Here is an 18,111-nt window from a genome sequence, read left to right as displayed (position 1 = left end):
CATGAGCATGGGAGATCTTTCCATTTTCTGAGATCCTCCTCAATTTCTTTCTTTAGAGGTTTGAAGTTCTTGTCATACAGGTCCTTTACTTCCTTAGTTAGAGTCACACCAAGGTATTTAATAGTTTTTGTAACTATTGTGAAGGGTACCTTTTCCCTAATTTCTTTCTCCACATGTTTGTCCTTTGAGTATAGGAAGGCTACTGATTTATTCGAGTTAATTTTGTATCCAGCCTCTTTGCTGAACTTGTTTTTCATCTGTAGAATTTCTCTGGTGGAATTTTTGGGGTCAGTCAAGTACACTATCATGTCATCGGCAAAGAGTGATGTTTTTATCTCTTCCTTTCCGATTTGTATCGCGTTGATCTCCTTTTGCTGTCTAATTGCTCCAGCCAGGACTTCCAGTACTATATTGATTAGGTAGGAAAGAGTGGGCAGCCTTGTCAAGTCCCTGATTTTAGTGGGATTGCTTCAAGTTTCTCGCCATTAAGTTTGATGTTGGCTTTTGGTTTGCTTTATATTGCTTTCATTATGTTTAAGTATGGACCTTAAATTTTTGTTCTTTCCAGGACTTTTAACATAAAGGGGTGTTGGATTTTGTCAAATGCTTTCTCAGCATCTAGTGAGATGACCATGTGATTTTCATCTTTGAGTTTGTTTATATGGTGGATTACATTGATGGATTTCCTTATATTAAACCATCCCTGCATCCCAGGGATGAAGCCTACTTGGTCATGATGAATGATTGTTTTAATGTGTTCTTGGATTTGGTTTGCAAGGATTTTGTTGAGTATTTTTGCATCAATGTTCAAAAGTGAGTTTGGTCTGAAATTCTTTTTCCTTGTAGGGTCTTTGTGTGGTTTAGGTACGAGGGTTATTGTAGCCTCAAAAAATGAGTTCGGTAGTATTCCATCTGATTCTATCTTTTGGAATAGTTTGGAGAGTATTGGTGTTATATCCGCAAGAAATGTCTTATAAAATTCTGCCCTGAACCCGTCTTGACCTGGGCTTTTTTTGGTTGGGAGGCTTTTGATGACTTCTTCTATTTCTTTAGGTGTTATAGGGTTACTTAGATGGTTTACTTGGTCCTGGTTTAACTTTGGGATCTTGTATCTGTCTAGGAATTCGTCCATTTCCTCCAGATTTTGCAATTTTGTGGAGTATAAGTTTTTGTAGTAGGATCTGATGATTTCTTGAATTTCCTCATTTCAGTTGTTATGTCCCCACTTTCCTTTCTGATGTTGTTAATTTGTATACTCTCTCTTTGCCCTCTAGTTAGTCTTGTTAGGGGTTTATCAATCTTGATTGTTTTCTCAAAAAACCAACTCTTGGTTTTGCTGATTTTTTCAATGGTTTTTTTTTTTATTCTATTTGCTCTATTTCTGCCCTAATTTTGATTATTTCTTGCCGTCTACTCTTTTTGGGTATATCTACTTCCTTCTGTTGTAGGGCTTTTAGCTGTGCTGTCAGGTGGCTGATGTAAGCTTTCTCCAGTTTCTTTTTGGAAGCACTTAGGGCTATAAGTTTTCCTCTCAGTACTGCTTTCATTTCATCCCATAGGTTTGGGTATGTTGTGTTTTCGTTTTCGTTGAATTCTAGAAAATCCTTAATTATTTTTTTATTTCTTCTTTGACCCTACTATCCTTTAACAGAGCATTGTTTAGTTTCCATGTGTATGTGGGATTTTTGTTGTCTTTGTTGTTGTTAAAGACCAGCCATCGACCATGGTGATCTGAGAGGATGCATGGGAGTATTTCAATCGTCTTATATCTATTGAGGCTCGCTCTGTGTCCAATTATGTGTTCAATATTCGAGAAGGTGCCATGGGGTGCTGAGAAGAAGGTGTATTCTTTTACTTTAGGATAATATGTTCTGTATATATCTATTAATTCTAGTTGGTTCAAAGTCTCTGCTAGTTTTGCAGTGTCCTTGTCAGTTTCTGTTTCCATGATCTGTCCATTGGTGAGAGTGGAATATTAAAGTCTCCCACTATTGTTGTATAAGGTGAAATATATTTTTTGAGCTTTAGTAGGATTTCTTTTATGAATGTGGGTGCTTTTTTATTTGGAGTATATATGTTAAGGATTAAGAGTTTCTCCTGACCGGTTTCCCCGGTAATGAGTAAAAAGTGTCCTTCTTTATCTTTTTTGATAACTTTTGGTTGGAAATTTACTTTATTTGATATTAGAATAGCCACTCCAGCTTGCTTCTTAGAGCTGTTTGCTTGAAAGTTTTTTTCCCACCGTTTAACTCTGAGATAGTGTCTGTCTCTGTCTCTGAGATGAGTTTCCTGTATGCAGCAAAATGCTGGATTTTGTTTATGTATCCAGTCTGATAGCCTATGTCTCTTTATTGGGGAGTTGAGTCCATTTATGTTAATAGATATCAAGGAATAGTTGTTTCTGTTTCCTGCCATTATTGCTTTTGTGGGTTGAGTTGTGTCTGTGTCTTTTTCTTCTTTTAGTTTTCTTGTTTAGGAGTTTTCTTGTTTTTACTAGGCTGTATTTTCCCTCATTTTATTGGGTTATCCACCTATAATTTGTTGTAGTGCTGGCTTTGTGGTCAGATATTGTGTAAATTTTGATTTGTCTTGAAATATCTTCATCTCTCCATCGATGGTGATTGATAGTTTTGCTGGGTATAGCAGCTTGGGCTGCCACTTGTGTTCTCTTAGGGTGTGCAGGATGTCAGTCCAGGCTCTTCTAGCTTTCATAGTCTCTGTTGAGAAATCGGGTGTGAATCTGATTGGCCTGCCTTTATATGTTACCTGACCTTTTTCCCTTACTGCTTTTAGTATTCTTTCTTTGCTTTGGGCACTTGATGTTTTTACTATTATGTGTTGGGAAGTATTTCTTTTCTGGTCCAACCTATTTTAAGTTCTGAAGGCTTCTTTTATACTCGTGGTCATCTCATTCTTGAGGGTAGGGAAGTTTTCTTCTACGATTTTGTTGAAGATATTTTCTCTGCCTCTTAGTTGATACTCTTCTCCCTCTTCTTTTCCTATTATCCTTAGGTTCGGTCTTCTCATTGTGTCCTGGATTTCCTGGACATTGTGGGTTAGGAGCTTTTTGTTTTTTGCATCTTCTCTGGCTGTTTTGTCTATGTTTACAATCTTGTCTTCTGCCCCCGAGATTCTCTCTTCCATCTCTTGTAATCTATTTGAAATGCTTGCTTCTGTGATTCCTGATTCTTTTTTAGGTTTTCTACCTCTAGGGTTATCTCTTTTTGTTTTTTCTTTATTGTGTCAATTTCCGTTTTAAATTCCCTCTTCCATTTCTTCATCTCTTTGATTCTGTTTTCCTCTAGTTTTTTGAGCTTTTTGAGTGTTTTTTTTTTTTTTTTTTTTTTGTTTCCTATTTAAAAGCTTCTGAATCTTTTTGCTTTTCCTACCGTTCTTGTTTAAGTATCTCTATCAGCATCTTGAGGTATGATTTCAGGTCTGTGTCTTCCTTTTCTTGAGTGTTTGGAATTCCGATGTTTTCTGTTATGGGAGAGCTGGGTTCTGGTGTTGCCAGGTTGTCTTGGTTTCCTTGGGATATACTCTTTCACTTTCCTCTTGACATTTTGTTGTCAGTGATATGTTCTTGCCTTTCCCTTGTATCTGGTCTGTGTCCCTCTATCTCCACTGGTCCAGGTGGCAGATGGGTCAAGCCCTGTTCTATGCCTCAGAGTCGCCGGGTGGGAACAGATGTTCCAAAGTTCTATTCCTGGTCAGTGGATCAGACAGGGTTGGGCAGGGCAAGGCAGGGGGTACACTTTTCTTGTACACTCCGCAGAGATCTCTTTGCTCCCTGGCAGCCCAGGTCTTCCACCCACCAGTTGCTCAGCCTCTACGAGCTGCCGTTCCGGGTGGCAGATGGGCCAGGCTCCACTCTGCGTCCTGAAGTCGCCTCCGAGAGAAAACAGAAGTTCCTAAGTTCTGTTCCCGGTCACTGGATCAGGCAGGACAGGGCAGGTCAAGGCAGGGGGTGCACTTTCCGTGTGCACTCCGCAGAGATCCCCCCGCTCCCCAGCAGCCTAGGTCTCCCACTCACCAGTTTTTCAGCTTTTAGGAGCTGCGGTTCCGGGTGGCAGATGGGCCAGGCTCCGCTCTGTGTCCTGAAGTCGCCACCAGGTGGAAACAGAAGTTCGAAATTTCTGTTCCTGGTCGCTGGATTGGGCAGGGCAGGGCATGGCAAGGGAGGGGGTGCACTTTTCCCTTCTCTATACTTTTATACATTAAATATCAGTCCTACAATAAATCCTCCCAATTTTAACAAATATTTTTTTATTACTAAGTGCCCACTAGAGGGCAGAACTTCTCTGTACTAAGAACTGATGTCTAAAAGAGTTACAATCTGTGTGGAAGAGAATTTTAGGATTTGCCTTAACAAAGTTTGGATGCTCTTAACCAACCATTGAACTGAGAATGAAGTACCCAATATAGGAGTTAGATAAAGGACTGAAGGAGCTGAAGGGGTTTGCAAAACCACAGGAAGAACAATAATAGTATCCTACCAGCTCCTAGAGAGTAAACCACCAACCAAAGATTACACAGGGAGGAAACCGTGGCTCCAGCAGCATATGCAGTTAAGGATGGACTTGTTCAACATCAGTGGGAGGAGTGGCCCTTAGCTCTGCGATGGCTCTGTGCTCCAGTATAGGGGAATGCAAGGGCAGGGAGATGGGAAGGAGTGGGTAGGTGGGAAACACTCTCATAAGAAAGAAAGAGAGGGGAGATAGGATAGGGGGATTCCAGAGGGGAATCAGGGAAAGGGAATAACATTTGCAATATAATTAAAAAAATATCCTCCCCAAAATGTTCTGCTTTTACTACTCAATGTTTCTTGGCCTCTGTATTATCATGCACTGAATATTTGTTTCATTCTTTATAACTTTTGTTTTTTTGTTTCACTTTTCTTTGTGCTATTGAGATTCAAGTCTAGGCCCTTACATATACTGGCTTCACCATTGAACAACATGAAACAGTATTCTTCAAAGAGCAGTCACTGGCAGTGAATTTAATTCAGCAATCTGTGTGACTTTATTTTGTTCCCCTTTGAAACATCCACATCTCTTTGTAACAATGTCCATTGATTTTTAAAATGCAATTAACTAATTAATTTTTTATTTCTTTACTACTATCTTTTCCTAGACTTTTACTAGTTTTTGGTGTTTCTAACAGGTTTTTTTCTTCCTTACAGTTAACCAATTGAGTTCATTTTAATCTAATCTAAAGAACTGTACCCTAGAGATGAAGTCTTGTGGTTGTAATTTTAATGAAAATGTACAATTAGACCCGAATTTTTAATAAGGTTCAGTTAGATTCTTTCAATAGACATCGTTTTATGAATGCTTTATTTTCTTAATAAAGTTTTGTTAAGTCAAAAATCCTCTAAGCTATTTTAATTTAACTTCTAGTTTTCAAACTTAGACATCATTTTAAAGACTGTTGCAAGAATTTTGTTTCTGTGTATTCAACTAGTTTGTACATAAAACCCATTAGATGTGTTCTTATTATGATCTATATATTTCAACTTTATGATTTATTATCAAAAATATTTAAAATAAAATAGCTATACTACATGTTATAAAACCTCACAAGATATATATTATCAATATAATTTTACTACCATTTATATAATTTTTATTACTGAGTTTTTTTCAGTTTAATTTATATAATAACAAACAGTATATGAAACATTAAATCATGGATGTGAAATAAAAGAAATCAAAGGGAAATCATATTGTTTATAGCTCTTTTGGGAATCTAAACTCAGATCCTCATGCTTCCCAGGCAGAGCCTCTCCAATTGATTCAGCCCTCCAGTCCCACATGTACATTAATACATGTTAACATACCTGGCACATGAAAAACTCTTTTAAGTATTAAAGGAACAGATTCCCACTGTTTACACATGGGCTTTGCAAGAATGTTCAGACTATTTTATTTCTAATAACCATAGAATTTCACTGGAACAAATATCTACTTCCTAAGGAATTAGGTTTCTAGTGGGGCATGAATTTTGTGTTATAGCAATTACTATTTAATGCATAAAATTGAACATCATTTAGCTTCAAATCTGATTTATTATTTTAAAAAGTAAAACCATAACAAAAGTAAACTTACAAAAGAAACAGCTAAAGTACGTAGAACTTTATATTTCAGGATAATCTAATTGTAGGAAACAAGGCAATGGGATAACACCTAAGCAATGAAAGCACTAGAACTGAGCATGAATTTGAGCTGTGAGCTTTCCTAGTCTATGGTGTAGGAGAAGGAGCCCAATGGACTTCCTGAGCTGAGGTGAACAAGCTGAGAGACCAGGAGACTAAACTGCTGCAATTTATAGCATAGAGAACCATAAGTCAAATGTAATCCAAGGTGCTAATGAGGTCCTCCCTAAGGCCAGCAAATAACCATCCTCGAGAATCAGAGCAAACATTAGCAAAGAGACATGAAGAGTGAATAAACATCTCTCCAAAATTATTAATAATAAAAAATTATGTACTTCATAAAACAATGTGAAGAATACACAGGAGATATGTAATGTTTGGGTATAACATTTGTCTGTTACTTTCTAAATAATTCCATATTAAATGGCTTTTATATATTTTGAATTCCTCCCAATACAACTTGAATGAAAATTTATCCACAAGGACATAAATAAATAGCCAGCATATAACATAGTTCAAGACATACTGAGGGACATTTAATCATGTCATTTCATGGTTTAAAAAACCCTACTCAAGTATGATGTGTGATTAGAACATTAAAAACACGTTAAAGTTTGCAGAGATATAAAGACAGCAGATAAGATTAAACTTGATATTATAAATACAGGTATCCAAAACTTAAATCCTCAAATGCTCAGGTAATAAACTTAGGCAGAAAAAAATTACCAACAAACATTTAGAGATTAAAATCAAATGATCAAAATGGATGTGTTGTGGGAAAGAAAATATTTATAAACTTGAAAAGAAATACTTTAGGAAAAGTTAAAGGATAGAATGAAAATTGGCTTCTAATTAGAGTATGCCAAAATGTTAGGCTGGGTACAGTGTACAATGGTCAGTGGTATTGAAAACATGGCTTAAATATTTATAATATTTGCTACTCTTACAGAAAAGCTGGATTTGTTTCCCAGCACCCACATATCTGTAACATGTTCTTAAAAGTCCCTGTAACCACAGTTCAAAAGATTTTTACATCCTTTGTCCTTAATATCCCTGTGCATGAAGTTAGTGCACATACAGGCAATCGGGAACACCCATACGCACTTACTACCATAAATAAAAACAGTAAAAAAAACTCCCTCAGTTTAAAAAATCTGGTGAAATTTATAAATCTTTACAGCAAAGAATCTAAATTATCCACAAGCAGAGAATCGAGCAGTACAACAAAGAACATCTTTACTTGGATTTGCAAATCACTTTAATGGACACAACGTCAAAGTATCTGAAGAAAGAGGTGTATTTAGAGGAATCAAAATAGTTTGTGGCACATTTAGTCAGTAATGGCAGAATAAACTATTTTGCTGGAAAAATATTATGAACATACAGAAATGAGAAAATGTTCAAGATAGAATGGAACATTAAGTTACAAAATGAAGAGAAAGACATTAATGCAAGAATTGTCCCCAATAGGCTCTCACTGCAGGAAATGTCAAATTTTAGGCTTAAGGAAGATGGAAAATGAGACTATATAAGAATCACTAGGGAAAAAAAAACAAAAACTGATATAAATAAGAACTTTATATGTATTTATACTTTTTTCAAAATGTTCCTCTTATTTAAATTTATAACTAATTTGTGTGTCTGATGGCATACTTACAAGTTTACATTAGCTAATTTTCAAAAATATAACAATACATTTGAAATATTGCACAATAAGAAAAGAGAACATCCTGGTTTATATAGTCTTAAAATAAAACTATTAGTACTACTGAATTTTTAAATGAAATTTTCTGCTCATAATACCTGTTTTATTCTGAAAGATACCTATGATTGTTCTATGAAATTTTTTATGTATTTGTCCTTGTTGTTTGACTTTCTAATATGATGTCTACTTTTTGTAGTTTAGTGTGCATACAGCAAGATTTGGGAAAATGATATCATTTATTTTCTGACTACTTTAATTAAAACTACAGTTTCTATGAGTGGAAATTATAGATGAGGATTTACCCCCAAGAGGGAAATAAAAAGACTGAGGGAGAAGGAAGAAGAGGGAGAATTACCACTAAAGCTGGTTGACAAACTATGAGGCATTATATTACTTTATAACTATTTAAAATTACATATAATATATGCAAGTTTATACATATATTAATAATGTATACATGAACATACATACACACATTACGCACGCACACACACACACACACACACACACACACACACACACACACACACACATATATATATATATATATATATATATATATATATATATATATATATATATATCACCACTTGCAATGACAATGTTCCTTCCCCAACCCTTAGACAATGTACCAAAACTTCCTTTATAGTGTTGGCAGTGGAGTTCAAGAGACCCCAAAATAATTGGCATTGTATTTTTGGATTAAAATAAGATGATCCTGTTTCTGAAAACACCCACACACTTAAGACACAGGTCTTGTACAATTCTATCCAGATCTGATCTGGAAGCCTCAGCAAAACCTGTACAAGCTAAGGAAGAAGAAAGGCAACCACTAGTATTACGCAGTGTATCATCTGCAATATTTTCAAAAATTAATTAGTGGCACTTATATCCTGTGGATAACCAGCAGGCACATAGTTAGTTTTAAGTTTGGCTAACATGGGGAAACTTCATATGTAGTAATGTAAAATTAGTCAATTTCTATGGCTGGAGAGATCATAGAACCCAGAGGAAAATGTACCCATGTCAGTTTCTTGAAGCAATAAAAGTTCTAACTGCATTCTAAACACCTATCATTATAGCTATTGCTAAGAGTATGTCTCACCCTCATCAAACCAGCTTCTTATTTTTTTTTTCAGTAGATTGGCATCATTACAGAACACCACAGCTGATCAATATGAAAAGATGATAAACCATGAGATGCCAAGCCCCACGTTATTAGTTTTTTAGTATAATCTCAAGACTTTAGTATAATCTCAACACTCAGGGAACATTGCAGAAATGGGAGAGCACATGAAACTTAGTAACAAACTATCATATCCAGAAATTTTAAGATGGATAAAGAAAATCAGGCCTAATATCACGCTATTTTTCCTTTACTAACCAATGTAAAGCACTTGTTATGAAGGGTAACTCATCATTGATTTTGAGAAGTATCTTGTTATCTGTCCAAACAATTCAGAGTAAGTATGCATAGAGTAAATGCCATTAACACACAATGGAATCTGTCACAACAAATAGTGGAGTGAACAATGAAACTTGATTTGCTAGCATGTAAATAAGACATATCCTCTTTCCTGGTTTTGTATTATTTTGATTGTCTCATCTCTCAGTGATTTGGATTCGCCAAGGTGATATAGTATTTAGTGAAATTTGAAAAGCATATTGAGGAACTGTCGAACATGATATTTGGATATGATCATCTTCAGATGATGTGAAAATTTCATTACCATACTATAGTTTATTTAACAGAAAATTTTAGAGTGACGTAGAAAGATTGAGAGTAATTTCATTTGTATATCTTCTTTGCTTTAGTCATTGAAAGGTTCTTGATTGCATCTAGGAAGAAAAGTATTTTTTTATTATCATGTGTGTGTGTAACTCACCTAAAAGCCATACAGCCTTTCATTCCTTTCACTTAAAATCTGAAAACGTTCTCAAGAGTTCTGATTTCTTAACTTCTGAAGTGGAATTAATTTTGTTACGGTGTACTGTTCAGAACTTGTTTCTTTGCTTATACTTATAAAGCATAGTTTTCTATTTAAATTTAACAATTACATTTATTAAAAACCATTTTGGAAAAAAAGAAACAGTGGAGGGATGAAGTCATCAACATACCTAGGGTCCTGCATAATTGATAATATTAGTATTCCTGCCATCCCTTTCAACTCCTTCAGTGCTTCCTCAAACTCTTCCATACAGATCTGCAACATCAGTCCAATGCTTGGCAGTATTTGTATTTGTCTTAATCAGCTGCTGATAAAGCCTTTCAGAGGACAGGCATATGAGGCCACTGTCTGGAAGCACACCATAGTATCAGTAATAGTGTCAGGGTTTGGTGCTTACCCATAAGAATGGTTTCCAAGTTGGGCTTGTCAATGGAAGGCCTCTTCTTAAATCTTTGCTTTATTTTGTCCCTGCCTTTCTTTTAGACAGGACAATTCTGGATCAAAAATTTGAAGGTTGGTTGGACAATTTTGCACCAGGATATTTTATATTATTTATGGCTATTTTATTTGATTTTAAGACCCTGACATAATCTCATGCATTTATGGCCATTTGGTTTTTGACAAAGAACCTCAAACAAATAAGAAAAAAACAACAAATGTTGCTGGTCTCACTGGGTGTCTACCTGTAAAAAAATGCAAATACCTATATCTATCACCTAGTATAAAACTCAGGTACAAGTAGATCAAAGACTTCAAGCATAAAATCAGACATACTAAACCCAAAGCTGCTATCAACATGTAACATATATAAAAACGTTATTTAATCAAAAAGAAAAATATGGTAAACATGCCATTTGCCCATATATATTCAATAAAGAGTTTATCACCAATCAAAGTATTTTTCATCAAATAGAATATATTGTGGTATGAATTTGACAAGCACAAATTAACAAGTGCATGTATTCTTACCATAATGTTTACCACACACACACACACACACACACACACACACACACACACACACACACAACTTTGGACACTCACAGAATTAATGAATCTCAGCCTCCTAACCTAGATGAGATTGTTGGAGCACAGTATCCTCCTTTTTATGAGGGATTAAGAAACATGTGAGGAAAGGTCATTTGGGGACTGCCCCCGCTAGGGATACAACCTATATGCAGCCCCAAACCCAATCACTATTGGTGATGCCAGGAAGTGCTTACTGGCAGGAAACTGATATAAATGTCTTCTCAGGGGCTCTGCCAGAGCAATACTGATACAGAGGAAGATGCTTTCAGCTAACCATTACAGTGAGCACTAGGACCCCAATGGAGGAGTTAGAGAAATGACTAAAAGAGCTGAAAGGGTTATTAACCCTAAGGAAAGAACAACAATATCAACTAACCAGATCCCCGGAGCTATCAGGGACCAAAACACCAACAACTGAATATACATGGAGAAACACATGGTTTCATCCACATATGGTGAAGAGGATGGCATTGTCTGGCATCAGTGGGAAGAGAGGCTTTTGGTCCAGTGAAGGCTAATTATTCCAGTGAAGGAGAATGCTAAGGCAATGAAGTGGGAGTGGGTGAATGGGAGTAGGAGCATCTTCCTGGAGAAGATGGGTGGATGGAAATGGGGAAAGATAACATCTAAAATGTAAAAATGTAGAATATCTAATAAAAATGATTTAAAAAACATGTAGACTGGACCACCAGTTGAAAGAGTAGATTTAGTGTATTTGATGTAAAATAAACTTTATTTTATTCTTTATTAATTGGCTGAAATTTTAGAGAAGTATTATAAATTAGGACAAAATAAAAATCAGACATTTCTCAATATAAAGTTGTAAGATCACTTTCTTGTTGAATCATCAATTCAGACACCAATATGTAGATTTATAAGCCCATTTGAAACAAGAGTGTGTAAAATAATAGCAATGTCACTGAGTGTTTTAACTGCTCTTCCCTTCACTTTGTCAGTGCTGGGATCACAGTGTGAAATTATATCAAGTTGTTTTTGCTTTCAGACATTTTGACTGATGAGGTGAAATTTTGTTGTAGAACCATTTGGATAATCAACAAAACCAAGAGCTAGATATTTGAGAAAATTAACAAGATTGATAAATCCTTAGCCAGACTAACTAGAGGGCGAAGAGAGATTACCCAAATTAACAGAATCAGAAATGAAAGTGTAGACATAACAATTGAAACTGAGGAAATTCAAGAAATCATCAGTTCCTACTACAAAAGCATATACTTAACAAAGCTGGAAAATCAGGAGGAAATGAATGAATGCCTAGACAAAAAGTAGATACTAAAGTTAAACTAGGACCAGGTTAAAAATCTAAATAATCTCATAACACTTAAAGAAATAGAAGCATTCATCAAAAGCCTCCCAACCAAAAAAAGTCCAGGTCAAGATGGGTTCAATGCAGAATTCTATTGGATATTTTTGACAACCTAATACCAATACTCTCCAAACTATTCCACAAAAAAAGAGTCAGATGGGAAACTACATAACTCATATTTTGAGGCCACAATAACAATAAACCAGACAAAGTTCCCTACAAAAAAAGAGAACTTCAGACCAATCTCACTTATGAACATTAATGCAAAAGTACTCAACACAATCCCTGCAAACCGAATCCAAGAACACATCAAAATGATCATTCACCATGATCTAGTAGGCTTCATCCTTGGGATACAAGAATGGTTTGATATATGGAAATCCACCAAGGTAATCCACCCTATAAAGAAAATCAAAGAAAAGCCATATGGTCATCTCACTAGATGCTGAGAAAGCATTTGACAAATTCAACACCCCTACATGTTAAAAGACTTGTAATGAACAGGAATCCAAGGCCCATAGCTAAACATAGTAAAAGCAATATACAGCAAACCAAGAGTCAACATCAAACTTCACAGTGAGAAACTGGAAACAATTCCACAAAAATCTGGGACTCCACAAGACTGCCCACTCTCCCCTTACCTATGCAACATAGGGCTGGAAATCCTGGCCAGAGCAATTAGACAGCAAAAGGAAATCAAAGGGATACAAATTGGAAAGGAAGAAGTAAAAACATCAATGTTTGCAGATAACATGATAGTGTGTGCAAATGACCCCAAAAATTCCTCCAGAGAATTTCTACAGCTGATAAACTAGTACAGTAACTTGGCTGGATATAAAATTAATTCAAATAAATGATTAACTTTCCTCTACTCAAAAGAAAAACATGAGAAAAAAGAAATTAGGGGAAAATACCCTTCACAATAGTCACAAACAATATGAAATATCTTGGTGTGACTCTACAAAGCAAGTGAACGACCTGTATGACAAGAACATCAAATCTCTAAAGAAGGAAATTGAGGAAGATCTCAGAAAATAGAAAGATCTCCATGCTCATCAATTGGAAAGATCAACATTGTAAAAATGACCATCCTACCAAAAGCAATCTACAGATTCAATGCAATACCCAACAAAATTCAAAACAAATTTTTCATAGAGTTGCAAAGAGCAATGTGCAATTTCATCTGGAATAAGAAAAGAGCTAAAATAGCAAAATCCTTCTTCAACAACAACAAAAAAAGAAAAACAAACAAACAAACAAAAAAACATCTGCGGAAATCACTATCCCTGACCTCAAGCTATACTACAAGGCAATTGTGCTGAAAACTGCATGGTACTGGTACAGAAATAGGCACGTGGATCAATGGAATAGAATAGAAGGTCCAGAAATCAGCCCTCACATATATGGTCACCTGATTTTTGACAAAGGAGCTGTAAACATTCAATGGAAAAAGGACAGCCTCTTCAACAAATGGTGCTTGTCCAACTGGCACTAAGCACTCAGAATAATAAAAATAGACCCTTTCTTATTTCCTTGTAAAAAGCTCAAGTGCAAGTGGGTCAAAGATCTCCACATTAAACCAGGTACACTAAAATTATTAGAAAAGAAAGTAGGAAAACCTTAGAACACATAGGCACAGGAGGAAATTTCCTGAACAGAACACCTATGGCTCGTGCACTAAGGTGAAATATGGACAAATGGGACTTAATGAGATTACAAAGTTTTTGTAAGGCTATGGACACTGCCAAGAAAGCAAATCAGCAGCCAAAAGTTTGGGAAAAGGTCTTTATTAACCCCACATCTGATAGAGACCTAATATCCAAGGTATACAAAGAACTCAAGAAGCTAAACACCAGAAAATCAAACAACCCTATTAAAAATGGGGTCCAGAGCTAAACCAAAAGTTCTCAATTGATGAATATTGAATGGCTAAGAAGTATCAAATGAAGTGCTTGACATCATTAGCCATCAGGGAAATGCAAATCCAAACAACCCTGAGATTCTACCTCTCACCAATCAGAATGGCTAAGACCAAGAAATCAGATGACAGCAGATGCTGGTGAGGATGCGGAGAAAAAGGAACACTTCTCCACTGTTGGTGGGGTTGTAAACTGGCACAGCCACTCTGGAAATCCATCTGGAGATTCCTCAGAAAATTGGAAATAGTACTACCTGAAGAACCAGTTATTCCACTTCTGGGCACATACCCCAAAGAAGCTCCAACATACTACAAAGCCACATGCACCACAATGTTCATAGCAGCTCTATTTATATTAGCCAGAAGCAGGATAGAACCCAGATGTCCTTCAGTAGATGAATGGATACAAAAATTGTGGTACATTTACACAATGGAGTACTACTCAGCTATCAGAAACAATGACTTTATGAATTTCTTAAGAAAATGGTTGCATCTAGAGAATATCATTTTGAGATAACCCAGTCACAAAAGAACAGACATAATATGCAGTCACTGATAATGGAATACTAACCCCAGAAAGGTCTGAACACCCCCAGAAACAACTCACAGACTGTGTAAAGTTCAAGAAAAGAAAAAGAAAAGAAAAGAAAAAACCCATTATGTTTAATCCTTACACAGCAAGAAAACTTTGACTAATTCTAGGTTACACCCTGTTTTGCATGTACTTTATGCTCTTAGTAACTAGTAAGATATTAATGCACACTATCAAACCTTTAAAAATAAAATCTAAGCACTGACTAAAATATATTCTTATATTCCTATGCAAAATGCTTAAAATCTGTACATTTATCTTTGTTTTTTTAAAAATAAAGTTGTTCAATTTAAAAATAAGAATATTCTTGAATTGATTAAAAAGGTTAAAAATTTTCACATCATCTTAATCAAATAATTCTTAAAACTAATGTGAGATCAAAAATAGCCTTTGTGGAGCTCTGCATAACAATTTTAAAGCATTAAGAATAGGCTGACTAGGTAGAGTAAGAGATTTATAATCCTTGATGCCATCCCAAAGGTATTTGGTATTTTTACATTTTGAAGACCACAGATAAATAACCCTTCCATCCGTGAATTGTTTATGTGTGTGTGTGTGTGTGTGTGTGTGTGTGTGTGTGTGTTTGTGTATGTATACATGGTTTTGCATTTAAAGATGTTTATGTTTTTATGAGCCCTTCAGAGTTAATATACACACAAGTATTAGTTATTACAGGACAATTTTCAAGGACTGTTTGCTTCTTTGATGTTCCTCAAAAAACAATAAATCTTTTTATTTGGGGGTTGGATACACTTGATTCATGAATCCTGAACAAAAATATATGAGTCCATAGTTTGTAATAATTCTAGATGAGCCCCTACATGTTCCAGGTATTGAGTTCTAAAATTTTACTAACAAATTTGGCTGTCATAAATAATGAATGTTTAAAGAAAGAACAGCATTTGAAGCAATGAAACAGAATGCATCTTTATTTGCCTGCTAGCAAATTGGAATACAGCATCATTCCAGTATAAGCTGTGAAATACATCAGTCTATGGAGAGAATTAACAACAAATATGGATTTGGAGACATTTTGGTAATATAAATTACCATAAAAATGAGATTGCATTCACCTATTATAACAACACATTAGTGTTCCAGTCAACATGCATTTAAAAAGAAGCAAGAACTCTTGCATACATTCTGTTAATCAGAAGTGTAATTATGTTCACATATTTTAAAAAGAGAATCATAATATGTGAATTTAGCTTTGCTTTTTTTGTTCTATGTTTTCCTTTTTCATTTGGCCAGACACAATGAATCTGGTAGAATGGATTGTCACCATCATAATGATGACAGTATTTCTCTTAGGAAACTCTGCCAATGTCTTCATAATCGTAGTGAACTCCATCGACTATATGAAGAGAAGAAGGATCTCCTCAGCTGATCGAATTATAACTGCTCTTGCTATCTTCAGAATTGGATTGTTATGGGCAATGATAATGAACTGGAATTCACATGTGTTTAATGCAGATACAATCAATTTGCAAATGAGAGCTTCCAGTGGAATAACCTGGGCTATAACTAACCATTTTACCACTTGGCTTGGTACCATACTCAGCATGTTTTATTTAGTCAAGATAGCCAATTTTTCCAATCGTCTTTTTGTTTATCTCAAAAGAAAACTTGACAATGTTCTTCTTGTGATATTCTTGGCATCCTTTCTGGTTTTTGTTGCACATGTTTGGGTGGTGGACATCAGGAACTTTTTGTGGATGAGTATCCATGAAGGAAACATGACCATAAAGGGAAAACTGAAGGATATAACAAGCATTACAAATATGCATCTCTTCAGCCTGGTAAACATTGTACCATTTGGTATATCACTCACCTGTGTTCTGCTCTTAATTTATTCCCTAGGCAAACATCTCAAGAACATGAAATTTTATGGAAAAGGAAGTCAAGACCAGAGCACCATAGTCCACATAAAGGCTCTCCAAACTGTGGTCTCCTTTCTTTTCTTATATGCCACATACTTTTCCTGTGTAATTATATCAGGTTGGAGTTTGCAAAGTGCACCAATCTTCTTATTTTGTTTGACAATTGGTGCCTTTTACCCAGCAGGCCATTCTTTTATCTTGATTTGGGGAAACCAGAAGCTTAAACAGGTTCTTCTGTTGTTTCTGAGGTGGAAGAGGTGCTGACTGAAAAAAAAAAAAAAAGAAAAAAAAAAGAAAAAAAAAAAGAAACTCTTCTTGTTTCTAGATAAACATACAGGCATGTATGTATATAACAAAAACATACACATGAAGTAATATAGATAAATATTTAATGAATATGAGTATGTATAAAGATTGGAAAGTAGCAAACTGTACAGCAGTAATGAAACTCAGTTTCTAAAATTCTTCAAATAATTTAGAAGCTAAAAGCAGATTTTACCCATTTCAGGATATTGCTTCTGTGTTCATCTTAAAACATTGTAGGATTGATGAATTGTCCATCATTTCCTCATTTTACATCCCCAAATTTACTTTAATCTTAACCAAAGAAGATTCTGACTTTCCATTTTTAAAAAAGTATAATCAAGACAAAACAATAGCAAAATCATAGTGCATAATCTACCACCTTTTATTTTCCTCATGAAATCACCTATACTGAAACTATACTAAAAATCTTGTTTCTTGTAATCTTGTATAAATTGTAGAACTTATGCAAAATATGTTGATATATACATTGATGGGGATTTTTTAGTGGACTAGTTAAAAATAGGTAATTATTGAGTTCTATGTGATAAAGTGGGGATTTCAAGAGACTCAGTTTTCTTGCCATGTTGTTTTCTGGAAGCTGTTATATGCGAGAATATTTTGCTGAAGTATAAACATGAGAGGATGTTTTGCTGAGAACAGATTTGGTGTGTTTCTGCAAGCTGTTTGTTGAGAGGGCATGCAATTTTGCTGGTGCAGACTCTTGAGAGTTCACAGGATGTTTAGAAAGAGTATAGGTATAACCCAAAAGACAGTAGATCACATTGGTTCTCCTTGTTTTCTTCATTGATCTTCATCTGTCATGATGTTTTAATAGAAACAAACCAAAGCACTCCTGGTGTATACTGTCTGCTTCATGACACTCCCAGCGACTCCTGCAGATCAGTGGAGCCTCGTGGCTTATTTCCAATGGAGCTGCTGCTGCTGCTGCTGCTGCTGCTGCTGCTGCATGTTTGGAGTTTGAGGACTGCCACTGCTCATTTGTATTTGGAGTTTTGCTCTTGGACATGACTGCTGTCAAGAAGATTTAAATCTCCCCAAATAAATATTCTTAAAGAGGTCCAAAACCCCTGCTTCCTATTAGCATTTTCCCTCCTATCTCTGATGGGTGGTTGGCTAAAAGGGATGTTGAAGCACTAGAGAACCATAATTAAAGTAAGTTTTAAATAATCTAAGGTTATAATGTGTTTATCAGTTTGGGATGCAATGTATAAGCGACTCTTCCATTTTCATTTT

The 18,111-nt window shown here is 35.4% G+C and overlaps 1 protein-coding gene across 1 annotated transcript; it reads left to right on the top strand.

The window, feature by feature from the left end:
- Nucleotides 1–15,927: 15,927 nt before the first annotated feature.
- LOC308418693 (taste receptor type 2 member 120-like) lies at nucleotides 15,928–16,815 on the top strand (the record flags this gene model as incomplete). Its single annotated transcript, XM_080914110.1, has 1 exon — nucleotides 15,928–16,815. The coding sequence occupies one exon, from the start codon at nucleotides 15,928–15,930 to the stop codon at nucleotides 16,813–16,815; it is 888 nt and encodes a 295-aa protein (XP_080770236.1).
- Nucleotides 16,816–18,111: the final 1,296 nt, after the last annotated feature.

This window comes from Micromys minutus, assembly GCF_963924665.1.
Source record: "Micromys minutus genome assembly, chromosome: 3".
Lineage (NCBI taxonomy): Eukaryota > Metazoa > Chordata > Mammalia > Rodentia > Muridae > Micromys > Micromys minutus.
This window is presented reverse-complemented; position numbering and strand designations above follow the sequence as displayed.